Source organism: Ceratotherium simum, chromosome 2 (assembly GCF_057802395.1).
Source record: "Ceratotherium simum simum isolate JZ-2026a chromosome 2, ASM5780239v1, whole genome shotgun sequence".
Lineage (NCBI taxonomy): Eukaryota > Metazoa > Chordata > Mammalia > Perissodactyla > Rhinocerotidae > Ceratotherium > Ceratotherium simum.
In genome coordinates, this window is record NC_141901.1 from 2,509,643 (window position 1) to 2,529,209 (window position 19,567).

General features: G+C 42.6%; 1 protein-coding gene across 1 annotated transcript; it reads left to right on the forward strand.

Moving 5' to 3' along the window:
- Window positions 1-1,098: 1,098 nt before the first annotated feature.
- RHEX (regulator of hemoglobinization and erythroid cell expansion) lies at window positions 1,099-19,306 on the forward strand. The gene is made up of 6 exons (XM_004425106.3): window positions 1,099-1,177; window positions 15,064-15,211; window positions 15,432-15,532; window positions 16,620-16,763; window positions 18,162-18,232; window positions 18,776-19,306. Exons 2-6 carry the CDS (start codon window positions 15,201-15,203, stop codon window positions 18,974-18,976), a joined length of 528 nt encoding a protein of 175 aa, XP_004425163.1. The 5' UTR covers window positions 1,099-1,177; window positions 15,064-15,200; the 3' UTR covers window positions 18,977-19,306.
- Window positions 19,307-19,567: the final 261 nt, after the last annotated feature.

A 19,567-nucleotide genomic window follows, 5' to 3' on the forward strand; every position in this document is an offset into this window, starting at 1 on the left:
GAGCGGTACTCAGCCCAAAGGGTAGCTTCCTAACTTTTATTGAAAGAATAGAAATGTAAAAGTTACCATTTGTTGTCTAACCATGGAAAGGACCTTCTGTTAAGTGCTTTGCCTATTTATTTATATGATTTAATTTCAAACAACTTTATGACATTTTTAAAAATTAGGTATTTATTATTAACCCAATTTTACAGATGAAAAAACTGAGGATCAAAGAGGTTAAGTAACATTTCCCAAGTCGCCCAGCCACCAAGTGGTAGAGCCAGGATTCAAATCTGAATATTTCTGACTCAGAAGCCATTATTCTACACTGGTTAACTGTCCTGAGCAGGGAGGTGACTGTACAGGTGCCTATAAAGTTCTGCTTTCTTTGTTTTATATCGGGATCATTCTATCCTCCGCCTGTTCTTCTTTACTCCCAAATTTAGATCTTAGGGGTTTAGCCTGAGACCCCTCAAAAGCCTGCCATCGACCATCCTTCCCTTCCTGGCACTATCTGTCATACCAATCACAGCAACCGTCTTAGGCTGGCGTCATTCTATGTTTAATGGCGAAGAAGTTGTCCTTGAAAAATTATCCTCATCAGTTGCCATACGTCCCACACGTAGTCTCTTATCCTATGGCCACATCGCACACAGACTCGGTGATGAGCCAAGTTGGAAGGGACTTTTGCTAATATCTAGAGATGTACTTCTTCATTTTATAGAGGAAGAACAAGAGACCCCTGATGGGAAAGTGATTTGTCTGAGCTCATGCAGCAAGTTAGTGCCAGAGCTGGGACTTAAACCTAGGCCTCTCGACTCCTCCTCCGGTGCTCTTTCCCCTCCACAAGGCTGTGTGCATATTCGTAGTATTTAAATGTGTGTTCATACGGCAAGAAAGAGACTACTCATCTCCCCATCTAAGTAAACTGTCTGCATGAGGGAGCAGGGTAGAGCCCTGCTGACAGAGATAGGGGGGTTATCTGTCGCTTCACCCTGCTGTACTCAACTGAGCTAGATTATTATCTTCTGAGCAGCATGCCCCCGCCCAGTTGGAAATGATGAAACATCTGTGACTGACCTCCAGTGGCTGAGAAGTTTCCGGGTGGGGCTGGGGGGTCGGTGGGGGGGAGATGTTTCCATCAGGACATCGCTGAAGCACAGGCTGGGATTAGACCTTGCTCATGGTCCCAGGGGTAAGTATTGTCTGGGTAGGTAGGATTTTAAATGAGTTTGAGGAGTGTGTGTCTATTTGTGAACGTATATGTGTAGAAGTTTCAGAGGGGATTCTCCGTTTATGTGCTGGGATTCTAGGGTGTGGAATTCAATTGCAATCAGCTTGGAATGAACCTAAGATTCGGTGGTTTGCACTTTATGGACATTAGTCTTTTGCTCCTGAGACCTGAGATCTGTTTGTGGTAGCAGCAGCAGCCATCAGGGCTCTGGCTAGAAGGTACGTGGACTTTGGATCCAGAGAGAACTGGATCCAAAGAACTCTGCTAAACCTTTGTAAGCCTCAGTTTCCTCATCTGTAAAATGGGTATAAAACCACCCACCTTACAGTGTTGCTATGAGGATTATAGACAATGCACATTTAGTGGCTAGTATGGTGCTCTGTCAACAGTAGCTATTAAGTAATTACTCTTTTAGAGTCAATTGGGGACCAGATCCCAGAGAACATCTCCCTGCAGAAGTGTTTTCCTTAAGATTCGTTCTGAGCTGTAAAGGACTGGTATATGTGGAGGGAAGGGGAACAGCGTGGCAGTTTAAAAATGTTGTGAATGGGAGTCAGAAAATGCATGCTGTCAAAGAGAAAAGTCATGCAAACATCCTGGCAAGGAGAAGCCAGCAACAACAACAGCAAAGAATCCAACAGTTGACCCTTATGTAGAGCTTACTATGAGCCAGAAACTGATCTAAGAGCTTTACATAGATTAATTCACTTAATCCTCGCAACAACCCTGAAAATGTAGGTGCTATTAATAGCTTTTCTTCACAGAAACTGAGGCACAAAGGTGTTAAGTGACTTGACCAAAGTCAAACTGTGAAAGAAAACTCTTCTGGAGAACTTGAGCACAGAAGAGGGTTCTTAGTGCAGGCCTCTCTCTATCTTCTCTGCAGCCTGGGAGCTCAGAAGTGTAGAATAGGCACTCAAAGAAGACTTGGTGATTGGCCAACCTTGCATCTTGTTCTCTGTATTGACCTTGTTGTGTGAGCTTTTGCAGCTCTACTCCATACAACGCCTTGAGTAGCATCGGCTGTGTAATTGGCAGGGCCCAATGCAAGTGAAAATCTGAGGTTCCTTGTTAAAAAAGTTATTAAGAATTTAAATATGGCAACAGCAGAGCACTAAACAAAGCCTGGGGCCCTTCTGAGCATGGAGCCCTACCAGACTGCATTGGTGGCATGCCCAGGAAGCTGGCCCTGGCCCTTAGACCCAACAATGAGGCAGGAACAGTGCTGGAAGATTCCACAGTCTCACTTACCCCTCTTGACAAATTCTGTGAGGGAGACATTTGACTTCCCAGTTAACTGAGGAGGAAACTAAGACTCAGGGACATTAAGTGGCTCCCCCAAGGTTAAATAGTGTTTATTATATGCAAATTGATTTAATTGCAATGTGTACAGAGTGTTACAAAGAGCTTTTCCCCACACATTGTCTCTAAGTATTGTGCCAGGAATTGTGGAGTGTGAAATACGGACAAGACGAGGTTCCCCGCCACCAAAGCGCTCACAAACTGAGCATAATCTGGAGAAGGTGCTTAATTTCTCTGAAATTTAGTTGGGCAGTCTATGAGACAGACTCTAATTTGGCCATTCCAATTCACCTGGAGCTTTGTGGGAACTGGCAAAATGAATCCATGTATACTGCTTAAATTGCTTGTAACTCTTTGTACACATGCTGATTTAGTGTTGAAACTAAGTTGCATTCGCCTCAAATAATTGCTTGCAAAAATGCTTTCCCCAAAATTACTATAATTAGAAATTTTGGGTAACTTGTTTTCCTCCTAAAAAATTGGCAATGCCTGCACCTTAAATATGTATTACTAGAGATTTGGCTTATCTGGTTGAAACTCAAAGTGGTTATTTATGGTTAATTTGAGTCTCATCCTTTGTGTCCATTTTAGACTCATGCAATTCTAGAACAACCAAATGTCAGAACTAGATCTCTTTAGCCATCCCCTTCAGTTTACAGACAGGGAAACAGGCTCAGAAAGAGGAAGTGACATGGCCAAGGTAGCTGAATTTATCAAGCTGCCAAGCTGGAATGTTGATCTACGTTCTCACTTCATAGTCCAGATGTCTCCCATCCACCCGGGCAAGGGCCCTGTCATGGTGACACGTGCTCAAGGGAATCCAGAGGCAGTTTCTCTGACACCCAGGACAAAGGGGACACCTTAATCCTCTTGTCCACTGCCCCGTGGTACTTGGCAGATCCCATTCCTCCCTTCTCACAGCCGGGTGTTTTGAAATTTTCTGTCTCCTCGTGCGTGGACACAGCAACAGTCATAAGAGCAGGGACTGTGTAGGACCAGGGGCTTCCCAAGACCATATGGCTTTGTACATTGGGTTGTTTATATGTCCCACCTGAAAATCATGAGTGAGCCCAGGTTTCCTACAGGTCCCTATGGAAACGGGTGCATTTATATAGGTAAGCCAATTTTGGGTTGAATACTCTGTTCTGGTCTGAGGATCACCCCCTGTTGAACACCTATATATGCCAGGCTCTCAACTAGGCTTTTTAAATAAAAGAATATGGTGAAGGCTCTGGCCCAAACAGCCTGGGTTTGAATTCTGTCCCCTCCACGGGGCATTAGAGCCTGGTTTTCTCATATGTAAAATGGGGACCACAGTATCTACCTCATACAGTCGTTATTCTGAGGATTAAATAAAATAATCTATGCAAAGTTTTGCATGATGCTGGCACATAGTAAGCACACAACACATGTGAGTTTGAAAAAATGAAACAGGTATCCTCCCCACTTTTCAGATAAAACACTGAGGCCTGGAGAGAGAAAACAACTCACAGCTAGGAAGGCCAGAGCTGAAATTCCAAACCCAATCCACCTGGCCACGAAGTCCCTACTCCTCACCGTTTTCCTGCACTCACTTGTGAGGCCGCCTTGTAGTGTACTCAGCTTTCTCCCACTTGATTATGTTTACGTGTGGTCCAATCTCTGTCAAACTTTGTTGAAGACAGTCAGCTCCATCAACGCCATCCCCTATAGCCAGGGCCGCAGACACCTGTAGCTGGGTCGCTATTCCCTCCACTCTCTGTCTGTCCGTTGCCTGGTCTTCAAATAATTCCCTCTCAGGGACTCCTCTCCGAATCTTCTATTTTGTGGGGAAGTTTTTCCTCTGAAATATTACATATTATTGATACCACTCCTTCTGCCAATTCATCGTACTTCACGTGGCATCTTTTCTGCTTTGTGATTTTGCACATATTGATGTCTTGATTATCTAAGTACAACGTGACCTCTTGAAAGTTCAGATGGCATTCTCTCCTTCATGTCCATCGGAGTATTTCACACAGGACCGTGCATGCAGACCACAATATTAATAAATAAATTTGATTGAAATTCAGACATTTAGCTGATTATCTCAATGCTCTATTAACATGGTGAGATACGATTTAGATGTAAATAAATATTTTATGTAGATAAATTTGGTATTATGCTAATTTAAACCACTCAGAATTTCTGGGCCTGTTTCAATACTCTTAAAATATGTTTTATTTTTCTTGATTGGAAAAAAGATGCACGTTAATTGCAGAAAACTTTGACAATGACAAATAGTAAAAAGAATTAAATAAAACATCATCCACAACCCCAATACCCAGTTTTGTTAACTTTTAAATATATTTTCTTCCATTTCCCCATTTTGAACAAAGTATATTTAAATAAAATCCCCAATTTAATTTCCATGAATTTATATTCATGAATAAATCTATATTTGATATGCAAAATTATCATCAATGAACTATTCTGGATTTGGTGAACTGAATCAGGTGAATTGGGGGTGGGGTTATTACTAAACTAATATGATAGACAAAAAAGTTTAATGACCAGAGTTTTCTTTCTTTACAGATTTTCATTCTTTTTATGTTTACTTTATACAGAGTTGTGATCATTTTGTATGGAGCTGAATATAACTGCATTATTTTTTCATAGAACAGACTTTTTCCCCAGATTGACTCTTCCTAAACATAATTTTAAATGTTTGTATAATATTCCATTCTATACCTTCACTCTAATTTATTTAACTTTCGTTGTTCAATTAGATCGTTTCCCATTTCTCACTTTTATAATCAACAGTGGGTAGAGCCACGTTGCAATAATAGCTTTGGTCTGATTCTGGATTGTTTATGAATTATCTGTTCTATACCTTTTACCCATTTATCGTTTTGAGGTGCTAGGGTTTTTCTTAGCAATTTTTGCAAAAGAAATGTAAAATCTTTTAAAATTATGTGTTGCACATACTTGTTCTAGTTTTTTTGTCTGTTTGCCTTTAAATTTTATTTTATCTTAACATATGAAGTTTTAATATTTTTAGAGCCAAATCTATTTTTCTTGCATTGCTCTGTGATATCTTCCATTGCATATAAGCTGAGAAAGTTTTCTCTCATCTGGGGATTTAATAAATATTATTGAATATGTGACTATCTGATCTTAGTTCCTTCTAATTTTAATGTCCCAATTTAAAAATATTTACCTCTTTAATCCCTTTGGAATTTATTCTGTTAGATCATATCTGGATGTAAGTTATTTTCTTTTTCTTTATAGGTAGCTAATCCATTACCCTGTGTACAACACTTGTTAAATAATCCTTTCCTTTCCTCCTCCTGCTTTGTGAACCAGTTTTATGATATATTTATTGTACATCCTGGCATATTTTTTCAAATCTACACTATTCTTAAAAAGTGGTATGTCAAGACCTCACCCACAGTTCCTTTTCAAACGTGTTTCAATTCTTCTTGATTGTTATTATTTTTTCCCAGATAAACTTTAGAATAATTGTGAGTTATAAAAAATTCTCACTGTAATTTGGATAGGAATTCTATTGAAACAAAAAATTAATTTTAAAGTGATTTTTTTTAGTCCTCCAGCTTCCCAATCTGAAACATCATATGTCTTTCTATTAGTTTTTTAGATTTCTCAGTAAATTTTTATTATTTTCTTCAAAATAATTTTCTTATGATTAAAGTTATTTTTAGATATATCTATTGCGACAGTTGCTAAGGCTCATGGTTCCCCCTCCCCCTAATTCCATTTTCTACCTGGCCATTGTTAATATAATAGAAAGAATAGGTGGTAATTTTAGAATATTTATCATGCCCTCAGGACTTTCCTGAGCAGTCTCGTTAATTTCACTAGTTTTTCAATCGATTCTTCTGGGATTTCTAGGTGTAAAATCACATCTTTTGCAAAAAAGGATGAATTTGGCTTCTCCTTGCCCCAAACGATACTTTCACTTCTTTCATGTGTCAGTTACTAGCTCTGGCTCCGTTGCCAGCCGCCTGGTCACAAAGCCCCAGCACCTCTGCTCATCATCTTAAGCAATGTAGTCAGCTTCTCTGTATCTTATTTTTGTCCTCTGTAAAATGGAAACAAGAATGGCACCTACCTCCTAGGGTGATTGTGAGAATCGGATGAGTGACATATGTAAAAGTATCACAGAACATGCTCAATAAATATTCAATATCCTTATTATTATTATAGATTGGAGGTTGGAGGAACTTCCAACTTCCAGGAACTAGAATTTCCAGGACTAATTTTTAAAAATGGTTACAGCAGACATCCTTGTTCCCAAATAACTGCTAAAATAGTTTACCATTTGGTCTATGTTGATTGTTGATCTGGAAGGGATATTCTTTATTATAGTAATAAACAAGCCTCATATTCTTATTCTATTAACTTGAAAAATAAGAAATGAGTATTCGATTTCATCAAATGTTTTTTGGCAATTTACTGAGATCATCACTTTTTAAATTTGATCTATGGATGTTGCATTTATATCATATAAAAGGCAATTCCCTGTAATGAATGAGAGCTAGACTTTTGAGTCTGACGGTCTTGATTTTGAAATCCCACTCTTGCAGCAGGATGGGGGTTGGGGACCACGGCTAGTCACTTAACCTCTTAAACCTTAGTGTCCTCATTTACGAAATGGCAATAACGTCTATTTTTGTAGAGCAAGAGGATAAAGGAGCATGGTAAATACTCAACGCTTGTTTCGTTATGGTGATAACTGATTTCCTGGACATCCCTGGAGTAACTTCTTGATGTTATCATATGTTTACCTCTGAATTCATAACTGAGATGAGCCTGGAGAGTTTTCCATCTTTTTCTGTGCCCTGGATCTGCTTACATAGAATAAAAATTACGTGTTCCTCAAAAGTTTCAAATAACTCATTTGTAAAATTATTTGGACACAGGTTTTGGGTAGATAATTCGGATAATGCTTTTAATTTCTAAATAATAATAGCTATAATTTATTGGATGCTTATTACTATGTGACAAAAGCTGTAATAACTACTTCACATACCTCATTTCATCCTCAGAAGTAGGTATCATGTATCATGTAGGTATCATGTCTTATCTAATCCTGAGAATTAGGATTAGATATAGTTAGAATAGTTACTATTGTTCCTATCTTACAGATAAGAAAACTGAGGCTTTGAGGAGTTAAGTAACTGGACCAGGCTCATGCAGAGAACGAGCTGGGATGTGAACCCAGGCCGTCTGACTCCAAGTTCTCTGCCTGTAGCAGCTGGGTACTATGCTCCTTCCCAAACTTCCTTCTTGTTATTTTGTTTTGGTTTTGGTCTGTTTAAGTTTTCTATGCCTTGTGGAATCAATTTTATTCATTTATATTTTTCTAGGAAATCATTAATTTTATTGAGATTTCATCAAAAAAATCTTGGTCTCACAATTTTTGATCTCCTCTGTTTCTCTGGTTATATTCATTACGAGTTTGGTTTATTTATGTTTCTTCCTTTTCTTGATTATTCAAAACTGTATATTAAATTAGGGGAGAAAAGTCCAGTCATGTGGAGGAGGCTGGATGATATTATAAAATGGAAACAAAGTTTTTTTTTCTTTTAAAATATTCCATTTCCCCCGAAATTTGCTTCCCTTTTCCCTTCCTTACTTCAGTCTTTAAAGAACAGAATGCTTACGGCTTGAAAGAGCCTTAGGTATACTTTCAAGGGCCGAGTCCCTTAATTTCAGTCCTCTTAGGGCCTAGAAAAGACTTCTATCTGTCCCCTGTCACACCGTTAGCAAGTGACAGAGCTAGGATGAGGAGCCAGGCTCTCACCTCCCTGTCTTGTTCTCTTTCCACTATACCATACAGCTGTGTTATGGTTCAAATTATTAATTCTAAAAGTAATAAATGAATGAAGATGGCAAAAAATCTTTTTTAAAGCTTTTAATAAATCTTTAAAGCTATTTAATTTTAAAAGATGGATAAAGTCAGTTTAGCAGTGTTGATTGCGATTACTTTAATCTACGTGATTTCATATAAATCATCTTCTATTGTGCCCTTGTTTTAAAGCACTCTCTAGAATCTATTGAAAGAAAGCATGGTGTCAGGCAGGAAAAGGTACGCCTTTTTTATTTCACCTCTGATATTATGCTGCACCTCCCGGGAAGGCCGTGAGGGAGCTCCTGTATCAGCAGAAGGGGAAACAATAAAATGGAATCGAGCCCTGACTGGAGGCGTCAGCATTTCCACCCGGGTCTGAAGCGAACAAGAGAAATGCTCTTAGCACTCTGCTCAAGTGTAGTTTTGAGGTGCCGGGCTGGCACTACATTAGTGTGGGACTGGGTGTCGAAACTCAGCTGTGCCAAAAAAGGGCAGGACGGTCCTGATTTCAATGGTGGAATGAGGCGTACCAAACTCTCACATGGTCCAGGCACTTTTTCACAACATAATTACCGTAAATTGCTCATTTCCCGGTTGTTTAGTAAGTGTGTGTGTGTGCAAATGAGCAGATATTTCTGGCGACTGTCTGATCAGCAATCCGCAATTAGACCCCAGAGAACAACCTGCTCATTGTGGTTAGGGGCCATTAGCCGCTCACAAAATGATGTCTGTTGCAATTTTCATCCCTCATCCTGTCCCAGATCTTATCTTCAAACTGTGCTCAAAACAAATGCCCAAGTTTCCTAAAAGACCAACCTCATCGTAATCGCTGTACTCTAGCCACCGTGTCGGTGTTTTAGGGGTGAATAGTACCTGCTAATTATTGAGTGCTTCCCACATGCCTGGCATTGTGTAAAGGTCTTCACAAACAGCATAACTCACTGAACCCACACAAGAACTCTGTAAGGTAGATGCTATTATTCTCCCCATTGTATGGGTATAGAAACTGAGACTCTGAGAAGTTCAATAACTCGCATCTAGAAGGGAACCAAACTAGGATCCATATTGAGGTCTGTTTGACTTTTATGCCCTATAGTGACACAGGTACTCAGTGTCATTGGCTAGTAAGATGCTCATAATATAGTAAAATGACAGAAGAAAGTATAGACAATATAGTATAGACAATATACTATACAATATAGTATAAAGAGCCAAAATAAGATATTGGTTTTAAAATAATGAAACACTTATTTAACGCAGTGATTCTCAACTGGGGGCAAAAGCAACTGCCTCGACGGGCTTTCGGAAACGTGCGGGGTCATTTTGGTTGTCACATTGACCTGTTACATTGGTGGTCGCCCAGGAGGCTGAATGTCCAGCAGTGTACAAGACAGTTCTAGACAATGAGGACCTGTCTGGCTCCCAGTGTCGGAGAGTGCTAAGAAACACTGATAAAGGGGAATAGTAGTAATTTAAAATGATGCTCTAAATTCAGGGCGGCAGACGCAATGCCTCCAGGGATGAGTCAGGGACTGAAGAGTATATGTTCCTTCTTAGGGCATCCAAATCCACATCTTTAAAGCACATCATCAAACGAAACCATCTAGGAGCTGAATTTGGCCTGTGGTCCCCCAGATTGGGGCTTTTTAATGGAGGTTTTTCTGATCTGAAGCGTGTTTATGATACAGTAAATGAAGAGGAGAAGCTGCTAATCAGTATGATGCCATGTTCAAAAAAGATTGTGTGTGTGTGTGTGTACATATATTTACACACACATAAATATATGAAATATACAGAAAATTTTATGGAATAAAATTTGGGATGATTTTGTGAAATGCTTTGATAATTTGCATTTTTAATTCTTCTACTACAAATATCTATTAGTTGTTCATTTTTTAATAAATAAAGAGAAAGAGGAGCCTTAAAATAATCCAAACTTTGAGTGTGTTTCCAAGCACAGCCTTGGTGGCTCCCTGGCCATCCCCTTCCGTGGAAGAGGGAGAAGAATTTCTGTGATTAAGGACAAATGAGACATTCAGTAGGACATACTCAATACTAAAGCCCTAGAGCACCCTCAAAAAGGGAACATTGTTGATTTCCCAGACACACCAGCCTGGCTTCTAGCCCTTTCCACAATTTTCATGTCTTTTGTAGTGCAATAAAGCTCTCCTGGTAAAGTCTAATCTTCCTTTTACAGCTGCCCCAGAAATCAATATTGGGGTGAAATTTGCTTGAGAAATCAGTATCTGCCAAAATTTTAGGAGGGCTTATCCAAAAGAAGACAAGAGCAGGCCACTTACAATATATCGATGTCCTTTATTCAATCAAGTCACCCAACCTGTCAAGATCACAGTTTCTCCTGAACAATCCCCTCTTGCTTCATCTTCGTCTTCTGTGTGTTTTCTTTCCAGCGTCTTGGCTCTGCAAATTTTACTTTGTGTACAAGTCACTTTTGACTGGGCTTTTTTTCTGGAGTTTGCTGAACTTTGGGGGATACTGGACTTTCTATCCATTGGTCTGTGGACTTCGGGGAGATGGGAGATGAATAATTTCCTGAAGTCCTTTCTTGTCTGCTGTCTGTCAGTGTCCACCTCCTGCCTCCCTGCAGCCCCTTCTTTGGGAGTGATAATGTTAGGTGTACTTTGCTCATTCAAGCAAAGAGTAGATACAGTTAGTTTCCTTTGGGAGAAGTGTCTAGAATTTATTTTGTAGGAAAGAGGGGGCTTAAGAAAGTATGATGAATAAATTGGGCATGTGTTTCTCCCAACTTTTGACCTTGCGAAGAAAAGTCGTTGCTAAGGACTGGCTTGCTGGTATGTGAAGGGTGTGGGGGAGATGATGGTGCAGGCACACCTCGGAGATATTGTGGGTTCAGTTCCAGACCACAGCAATAAACTGAATATCACTATAAGGCGAGTCACACAAAGTTTTTGGTTTCCCAGTGCATATAAAAGTTATGTTTACCCTACAATGTAGTCTATTGAGTATGCAATAGCATTACGTCTAAAAAAATGTACATAGCTTAATTAAAAAAATACTTTATTGCTAAAAAATGCTGACCATCATCTGAGCCTTCAGCGAGTCATAATCTTTTTGCTGGTGGAGGGTCTTGCCTCGACATTGATGGCTGCTGACTGATCCGGGTGTGGTTGCTCAAGGTTGAGGGGGCTGTGGCAGTTTCTTAAAATAAGACAACAATGAAGTTTGCCACATGGATTGACTTCTCCTTTCATGAGCGATTTCTCTGTAACATGTGATGCTGATTGATAGCATTTTACCCACAGTAGAACTTCTTTCAAAATTGGAGTCAATCCTCTCAAACCCTGCTGCCGCTTTATCAATTAAGTTTATGTAATATTCTAAATCCCTTGTTGTCATTTCAACAATCTTCACAGCATCTTCACCAGGAGTAGATTCCATCTCAAGAAACCACTTTCTTTGCTCATCTATAAGAAGCAACTCCTCGTCTGTTAAAGTCTTATCAAGAGATTGCAGCAATTCAGTCACATTTTCAGGCTCCACTTCTAATTCTAGTTCTGTTGCTATTTCCACCACATCTGCAGTTACTTCCTCCACAGAAGTCTTAAACCTCTCAAAATCATCCATAAGGGTTGGAATCAAATTTTTCCAAACTCCTGTTAATATTGATCTGATATTTTGATCTCTTCCCATGAATCACATTAAGAATGTTTTTGATGGTGTCTAGAATAGTGAATCATTTCCAGAAGATTTTCAATTTACTTTGCCCAAATCCATCAGAGGAATCATTATCTATGACAGCTATAGCCTTATGAAATATATTTCTTAAATAATAAGAATTGAAAGTCAAAACTACTCCTTGATCCATGGGCTGCAGAATGGCTGTTTTGTTAGCAGGCATGAAAACAACATTAATCTCATTGTACATCTCTATCAGAGCTCGGGGGTGACCAGGTGCATTGTCAATGAGCAGTAATATTTTGAAAGGAATCTTTTTTTCTGAGCAGCAGGTCTCAACAGTGGGCTTAAAATATTAGTAAACCATGTTGTAAACAGATGTGCTGTCATCCAGGCTTTGTTATTCCATTTATAGAGCACAGGCAGAGTAAACATAGCATAATTCTTAAAGGCCCTAGGATTTTTGGAACAGTAAATGAGCATAGGCTTCAACTTAAACTTCTCATTAGCCCCTAATGAGATTCAGTCTGTCCTTTGAAGCTTTGAAGCCAGGCACTGACTTCTCCTCTTTAGCTGTGAAAGTCCTAGATGGCACCTTCTTCCAATTTAAGGCTGCTTCATCTATATTGAAAATATGTTGTTTAGTGTAGCTGCCTTCATTAGTGATCTTAGCTCAATCTTCTGGAGAACTTCCTGCAGCTTCTATATCTGCACTTGCTGCTTCATCTTGCCCTTTTATGTTATGGAGACGGCTTCTTTCCTTACACCTCATGAACCAACCTCTGCTAGCTTCAAACTTTTCTTCTGCAGCTTCCTCACTTCTCTCAGCCTTCATAGAATTTAAAAGAGTTCGGGCCTTGCTCTGCATTAGGCTTTGGCTTAAGGGAATGTTGATCTTCTATCCAGACCACTAAAACTGTCTCCACATCAGCAATAAGCCTGTTCCACTTTCTTGTCATTCTTGTGCTCACTGGAGTAGCATTTTAATTTCCTTCAGGAACTTTTCTTTTGCATTCACAACTTGGCTAACTGGTGCAAGAGGCCTAGCTTTCCACCTGTCTTGGCTTTTGTCGGGGGAAGAGGGAGAATCTCCCTCTGCCCTTTTCCTTAAGGTTCTTATGGCTGGCCAAATAATCAACAAGACAGGTTAGCAGGAGAAAATAATACCAAGTTTAATAACATGTATACATGGGAGAAACTCAGAAATGAGCAACTCGTCCCTCTGTCTAAGCTGCTTGCTTAAGTATTGCAGCTAAAGGCGAGGAGCGTGTTGGGGGTGGGTAGTGGCCTGGGACTTCAGAGGGCAGGAGGACAATTCTTTTTGGGGTCATCTATAGATAATGTGGTCAGGGAGAGACAGAGTTTTTTGATAAAAGAGGCTTGGTGCCTTTGCTATTGTAACCTCTATCCTATATTATCTTTATAGCCATCATGATAGAAGATCTGTTCCAGGAAGGAGCCACCAATTTGACCTAAAGAGTCAAATTCTTTAGGCAGTTAGTGGGGGAGGTCAAATGTCCCTCAGAGAAAACAATCAAGGTAAAGAGGTATATTTCAGGGTGGCCAAATCTTGATCTCCCACACTTTCAACATGCCTTCCCCCTAAGCTTAATTATTTCTAGTTTTTGAGTTAAAGTGAGAGATGTGTGACATTTCCTTTCACTTCAACACTTAGAGGCCATTGTAGGATTATTAATTGGCCTAATTTCAAAATTGTTGTGTCTCAGGGAACAGCGAGGGCCGAAGAGAGGGAGAGAGGTGGGGGAACAGCCAGTTGGTGGAGCAGTCAGAACACACAATGTTTATCAGTTAAGTTCACCGTCTTATATGGGTGTGGTTTGTGGTGCCTCAAAACAATTAGAATAGTAACATCAATGGTTACAGATGATCATAACAAATATAACAATAATGAAAAAGTTTGCAATAGTGCGAGAATTACCAAAATGTGACACAAAGATAAGAAGTGAGCAAATGCTGTTGGAAAATGGCGCCGATAGACTTGCTCAATGCAGGGTTGCCACAAAACTTCAAGTAAAAAACTCAGTATCTGCAAAGTGCAATAAAATGAGGTGTGCCTGTATTTTCTCTCTGGAGACATCCAGCTGGCCAGCACCCACAGCCCTGGAGAGGCAGTGGTGGCAAACTCCTTACCCTCCCTCCCCATCTCCACCTTCTCTCTCTCCCACCTCTTGGTCCAAGTTTTGATTTTAGAAAGCCCCGGTGTGAGAACTACAAATAAAAACAACATTTTCAGGAATTTGCACACTGCCCTTAGCACTTGGGAACCCTAATTGGGAAAATAAGTCTCAATGGCAGTAAGAGGTTTTTAAGATTTATTCTGCAGCAGGCCAGTGGGCGGTTGTGTGGCCCCATCTCAGTGCTGAGTAAATATAAATATCATTTCAAAGGCTTTGAAATTATCCTGCCTTTGTCTTAGGATAAACTCCATATTCAGCAACATGCTGATGAAATTCATAAGCTGATTTTTAAAATAAACATATTTGTGAGGTTGTAACAGCATCCACAGTCTTGGTCGTAAAGACCAAGGAAGCCATGTAGAGGGTATGTGCATGTGTGTGTGTATTTAAGATTTGGACTTCTTCAAAGAATCTCTCCCAGGGTATTTGTTCAAGTTGGACCTTTGTGCGTCCAGCAGCTGGTGAAGGCTCTCCAGGAGCAGAGACAACTGGGTAAGCACATGGGCTTGGACTTAGAGATCAAATCCAGGCCCAGCCACCTGCCAGCTATGCAACCTCAGACATGTCCCTCAGCTCCCAGAACCTCGCATTGTTCGTTATAAAGGGAAGGTAATGATGTTTAGGTCAGGATTGTGTGAATTAGGGGGATGGTGGTGTGCAAGGGCTCAGCATTGTGGCTGGCACCAACTGAGTGCCCACTGGCTGTTAGGTACTGAGACCGTTACTGCTTCTTTTGTAGAATTTAAAACTGAACTCTGGAGAGAGGAAAGCAAGAGATCCCCAAGCAGTCGAGTTTGCACGAGGGGAACCGGGGCGTGAGGCCCAGGAGTGTTGACCAGATGCCTTGCTTCCCACAGGTCTCCAGGACGGTCTTGCAGGTGGCACCACGTGGCTACGAGGATCCCAGAGTGGTTGCTCCTGGGGCTCTTCCTGTTGCCCCCGAAAGAGCCTGAGCCCCACTCACGACCCGCAGCTGCCCTGCAAGAAGCCCACCATGCTGACAGAGTGAGTAGGGTTCCAATCAGGCTGACTGGTGTCGCTGGCTTCCAAGTGTGCACACCACCCTCCCTGGCTCTTCACACTGTCCTGTCCAGAAAGGCAAAGAGACCTGCCCTGAGAACACAGCAACACCAGATGGCTGCCTCTGCCCGGGAGCAGGGATGGGTTTGCAGCTGTACGAGTGTCTCTGCCACCTCTAACTCTGACCTTTCTCCTCTCCCCACAGAGACATGAAGCTCTGGCATGGCCTAGTGATCGCGGGGGTGTCCCTCATCCTCCAGGCCTGCATCCTTGCAGCCATCACCTGCCTGCTTGGCAGGCACATGGGTAACTGGCTCAGCATTCTCTTCCCTCCCAGTCACCCTCAGGAACCACGCCCCAGCCTGCAGTAGGACGAGCCCCCTGTGGAGCCCCTGAATAGCACCTGAAAACCTACTTGAGGATCCACTGGCCAGATCGCCCCTCACCCTGCCAGCCTCCAACAGTGTAATCCCCACTCTGACCAAGCCTATTTCTGGTTGGGAATGATGGCCGAGTCCTTCCACTCCCCTGACCTTCTGTCTAGAGACGAGCTTCTGCAATGCTCGTGAGGGTGGGCTCACTTAACCTGGGCCTAATTAATTTTCTTCATCACCACTAAAGGACTGAACGTGAAGGGAGTATGGTTAGACTAAGAGATTAGCTTAAATTCTTTGGATTTACAATAGAAAGTAGAGAAGCTCTGTTCTGGGACGGCATTATAATTAGGGAAAATAAAATAACACTGCTTTGGCTGTGCTAAGATAGGAGATTGCGCAGGATGGTGTTTTGAGGCTTTTTCCAGTAAAGGAAGTCTAGGCTTCTCTAGACATTCATTCATTCTTTCATTCTTTCATTCATTCAATACAACAGGGAACAACACAAAAATCTCTGCCCTTACATAACTTACATTTTGTGGGGGCACAGACCACAAACAAGATAAACAAATAAAACCACCTGTGTTAGATTACGGAATGTTTAGGGAGAAAAAAAATGAAGCAAGGCAAGGAGAGATGAACCGGATGGTGGTCAGCATCCCTGAGATGCTGACATTTGAGTATAAACCTGAGGAAGGGACGGAGTGAGCTGCATCTGCAAAGGCCCTGAGGCAGGAGCGTGTGCGGCTCTGAACTGCAGGAGCAAAGAGGGCAGGGCGGCTGGAGCTGAGGAGCAGGGAGGAAAGAAGGAGGAGGGGCAAGGCCATGGAGGGCTTTCCCAGCTGGGACCTTGACTTTTCCTCCAAGGGAGGTAGGGGCATTGCAGGGCTCGAGCAGAGCAGTGCTGAGATTTGAAGAGATCCCTCTGACCGTTTTGCCCTCGTGAGAGCTGTGCTCAGAGATAGAACATGCCTAACCCAGCGAGCTTTCCCTTTTGACCCTTGCCCTGTCCCCTCTAGCCAATGAGAGTGAGCGGACACTGAAAAAGGCCAGGCTCCAGGCCCCCAGGCCCAGCCCTGCCTGCCAGCACCCAGCTGCTGCCAAGGAGATGAAGGGCGCTCGGGCAGAGAGAAGCACCCCCACATCGGAGCCCCATTACAGGCGTGAGTAGTAGGGTGGGAGAGAATCTGTCATAAAGCTTACTCTGCTCTGTCTGGACACTTGGGAAGCCTCCCTGCTGCAGCCCAAGTCTGTCCCTGCCAGCCCCAACCGCTAGCCTGAAGATGCTTCGTGCCCACCTCAGGAAAGTCCTTGCCACCCTACCTTTTTCAGTAAGTTGTTCACCCTATCATGTGGGGCAGATTGCACTGGGTTTGTGTGGGTCTCAGTTCTTTTCGAGGTTTGGTCATGTGTGAATGACTGTAGAGGGGCCTGGGGACTGTTCCTGCTCCTGTCTCAGTAATACTATGGCGCCTTTTCTTCTGCCTGGCCAGTTAGTGGTGGAGCCAATTCAACCACCTGCCTCCAGCCATGGCTACCACCTCACACCATCTGGCCACTGTCCTCGGCTGGTCCAGAAGCCGGCTCAGCCACACTCCCAGAGGAACCTTCTCCACAGTTTTAGATCCTCATGGGTATCTGGGAATTTTAATAAATACGAGTCTTGGTGATGGTTCAAATCTATATGCCCCTCTGGCAAGTGAACCAGCAGGAATATCACCTCTTGTGTTCAGTCTCAGGGCTTGGAGACCCACCAGGTCTCTATTCGCACAGTGGAAACTACTGCTTCTGCAGCAAGACAACTGGCCCTGGACACTCACTCACCAGAGATCGCACTTTTTTCATTGGTTTATCTCTTGACTGATTTGAGTTTGCTCCGTGCTTCTAATTTTATCTTTTCGGTTGGGGAAATCTGGTTGTCAGGCTTTCTGGACACTGAGATAAGGCCTCAGTGCGTGTGGGAACCAGAAGATGCCACTCACATGAATTCAGTGGTTCAGCAGAGCGGGAGAGGCACTGGCCTCATCACGACTCCTGATCCCAAAGCTTCACCGGAGCCTGGCCAGAATTAGAGACTCTTTGGTTGGCAGGAACGTCAGAGAACATCACCCAACCTTCTTGTTTCACGGGGGACAAAACCAGGGCACAAAATGGTTGTGACCTCCTAGAGTTAGTGACAGCGTTAGACTAGTACCTGTGCCTGTGACTTCTGAGATCAGAGCTGTTTACACTGGGCCACATGTTCTCAGCGTGGCCCTGCTTACTCCTCCCAAGCACAGTCAGGCCTCGTGTGTTTGCTATTCGTCTCAGATGGAGCCGGACAAAGCAGCAGTGCTGGGAGACTTGGACGTGGTCCTGGCTATGTTTGGAGGCTCTGCCCCACCACCCTTTCTCTGTTCTATTCCTTCTTCCTCCTTTGGGGGCTCTGTGCCTATCTTCCCCACTCGTCTTTGCATTGCTGGCTCTGCCTCTGTCTTTGTCTCATTCTCCCTTCCATTGTCTCTATCCTTTCCTAACACCCTCTGGTTTCCTTTAGAAGAACAGTTTCTATTTCTCCCCAGATGACAGCGACCCATCCTCAGAAAGCTCCGACAGCTCCGACAGCTCTGACAGCTCGCCTCCCACCTGCCAGGTAATGGATATTCCTAGTGATCCCCACTCCGTGTGCAGCCTGGGGTCCCTGCTGCAAACCCGGAGAACTCAGGCCACCCCAGCTACAGGGACGAGAGCAAGGAAGGAGGGGTTTCTCGAGTCATTACCGCATTCTTAGGTGAGGGCAGCCAGGCTTTCACTCACAGCCCCATAGCAGCATGGATCATCCAAAGTGGGTCAGGGCGGGCTGATGAAACTGCTAACGGGAAACCTCCTTCTCCCCATATCCCTGTCACTGGGCCAAGTCTGCTCCGAGTCCTGACCTCACTTGGATTGAGTCTCCACCTCTTTCTTCCTTAAACCCCTTCATTCTCCGCAGACAGGAGGATGCAGACTTTCATTGGCAATCTTCGTCACTGTCCTGGCCCTGCTCTCAGACACAGCTGCCTGGGACCCAGGTTCCTTCCCATCCAGCCTAGGGCGAGCCTCCTTGAGTGACAGTTCAGTCCTAGGGCCCTACCTCCTCCAAACACTGTAGGAATCTTGACCCACATTTCTCTGTGTTTTTTTTCTTTTACCTAAGGCCACCATGGATGTGAATTATACACAAATGATCTTTTCAGACCCTGGAGGTATAAAAGATGACTCTGCCCTGGACTATGAGAACGTAAAGGAAGCCACAGATTATGTCAACGTCAATCCAAAACTCCACAGCCCCAATTTCTGGACTTTTGTGAACCCTGCTGTCTCTGAGCCGGTGGAATACACTCAAGTGGCCATGTGAAGTCCAAGTTTTTAATGGGGGCAGTTCTCGGTGAATTCTTGCACTGATTTTGCAGCACAATTTCTTTTTCTTTTTCTTGTTTTCAACAAGGCCTCAGGGGGAAAAGGCCTATATCTCAGCAAGAAAGATTCAGATGAGATGTGAGAAAGAAGACCAGGTTAAGTATGAAAATATTGGAGCATATCAGAAGAGAAAGCAGTGAAGTCTCTCTCCATAGAAAATTTTTAAAAAGATTTTAATCAGCTGTAGTAGAGTTCTGTGTGACAATCTTATGATTAAATGACTCTTTGAGCTCTTTAATTATTGACAATAAACAACTTCCTTAAAAGTTTTAAATAAAATGGCAACCACCAATTTCTCTTTTCCTCTGGCCTAACACTGCACGCTGTCCCTTTTTCAGTGCTGTATCTGGCTGCTCTGCCCTCAGAACTTTAAAAAGTCCATCTAGAAAGCTCGCCGTCATTCATCCTTTGTATCTGCTGTTTGCCAGGCACAAATACAGTCCTAGCAAGCATGAACCAGCACCACAATCTGTTATTCCAAGGAAAATCTTCCCATATGCAATCCATACAGTTCAATATCCATTCCTGG

Excerpts from the sequence above, each read along its gene's own strand:
- RHEX (XM_004425106.3), top strand. Across the intron at positions 16,764-18,161 it reads ATCGGAGCCCCATTACAGGC|ATGACAGCGACCCATCCTCA; the intron begins GTGAGTAGTAGG and ends ATTTCTCCCCAG. Across the intron at positions 18,233-18,775 it reads GCTCGCCTCCCACCTGCCAG|GCCACCATGGATGTGAATTA; the intron begins GTAATGGATATT and ends CTTTTACCTAAG.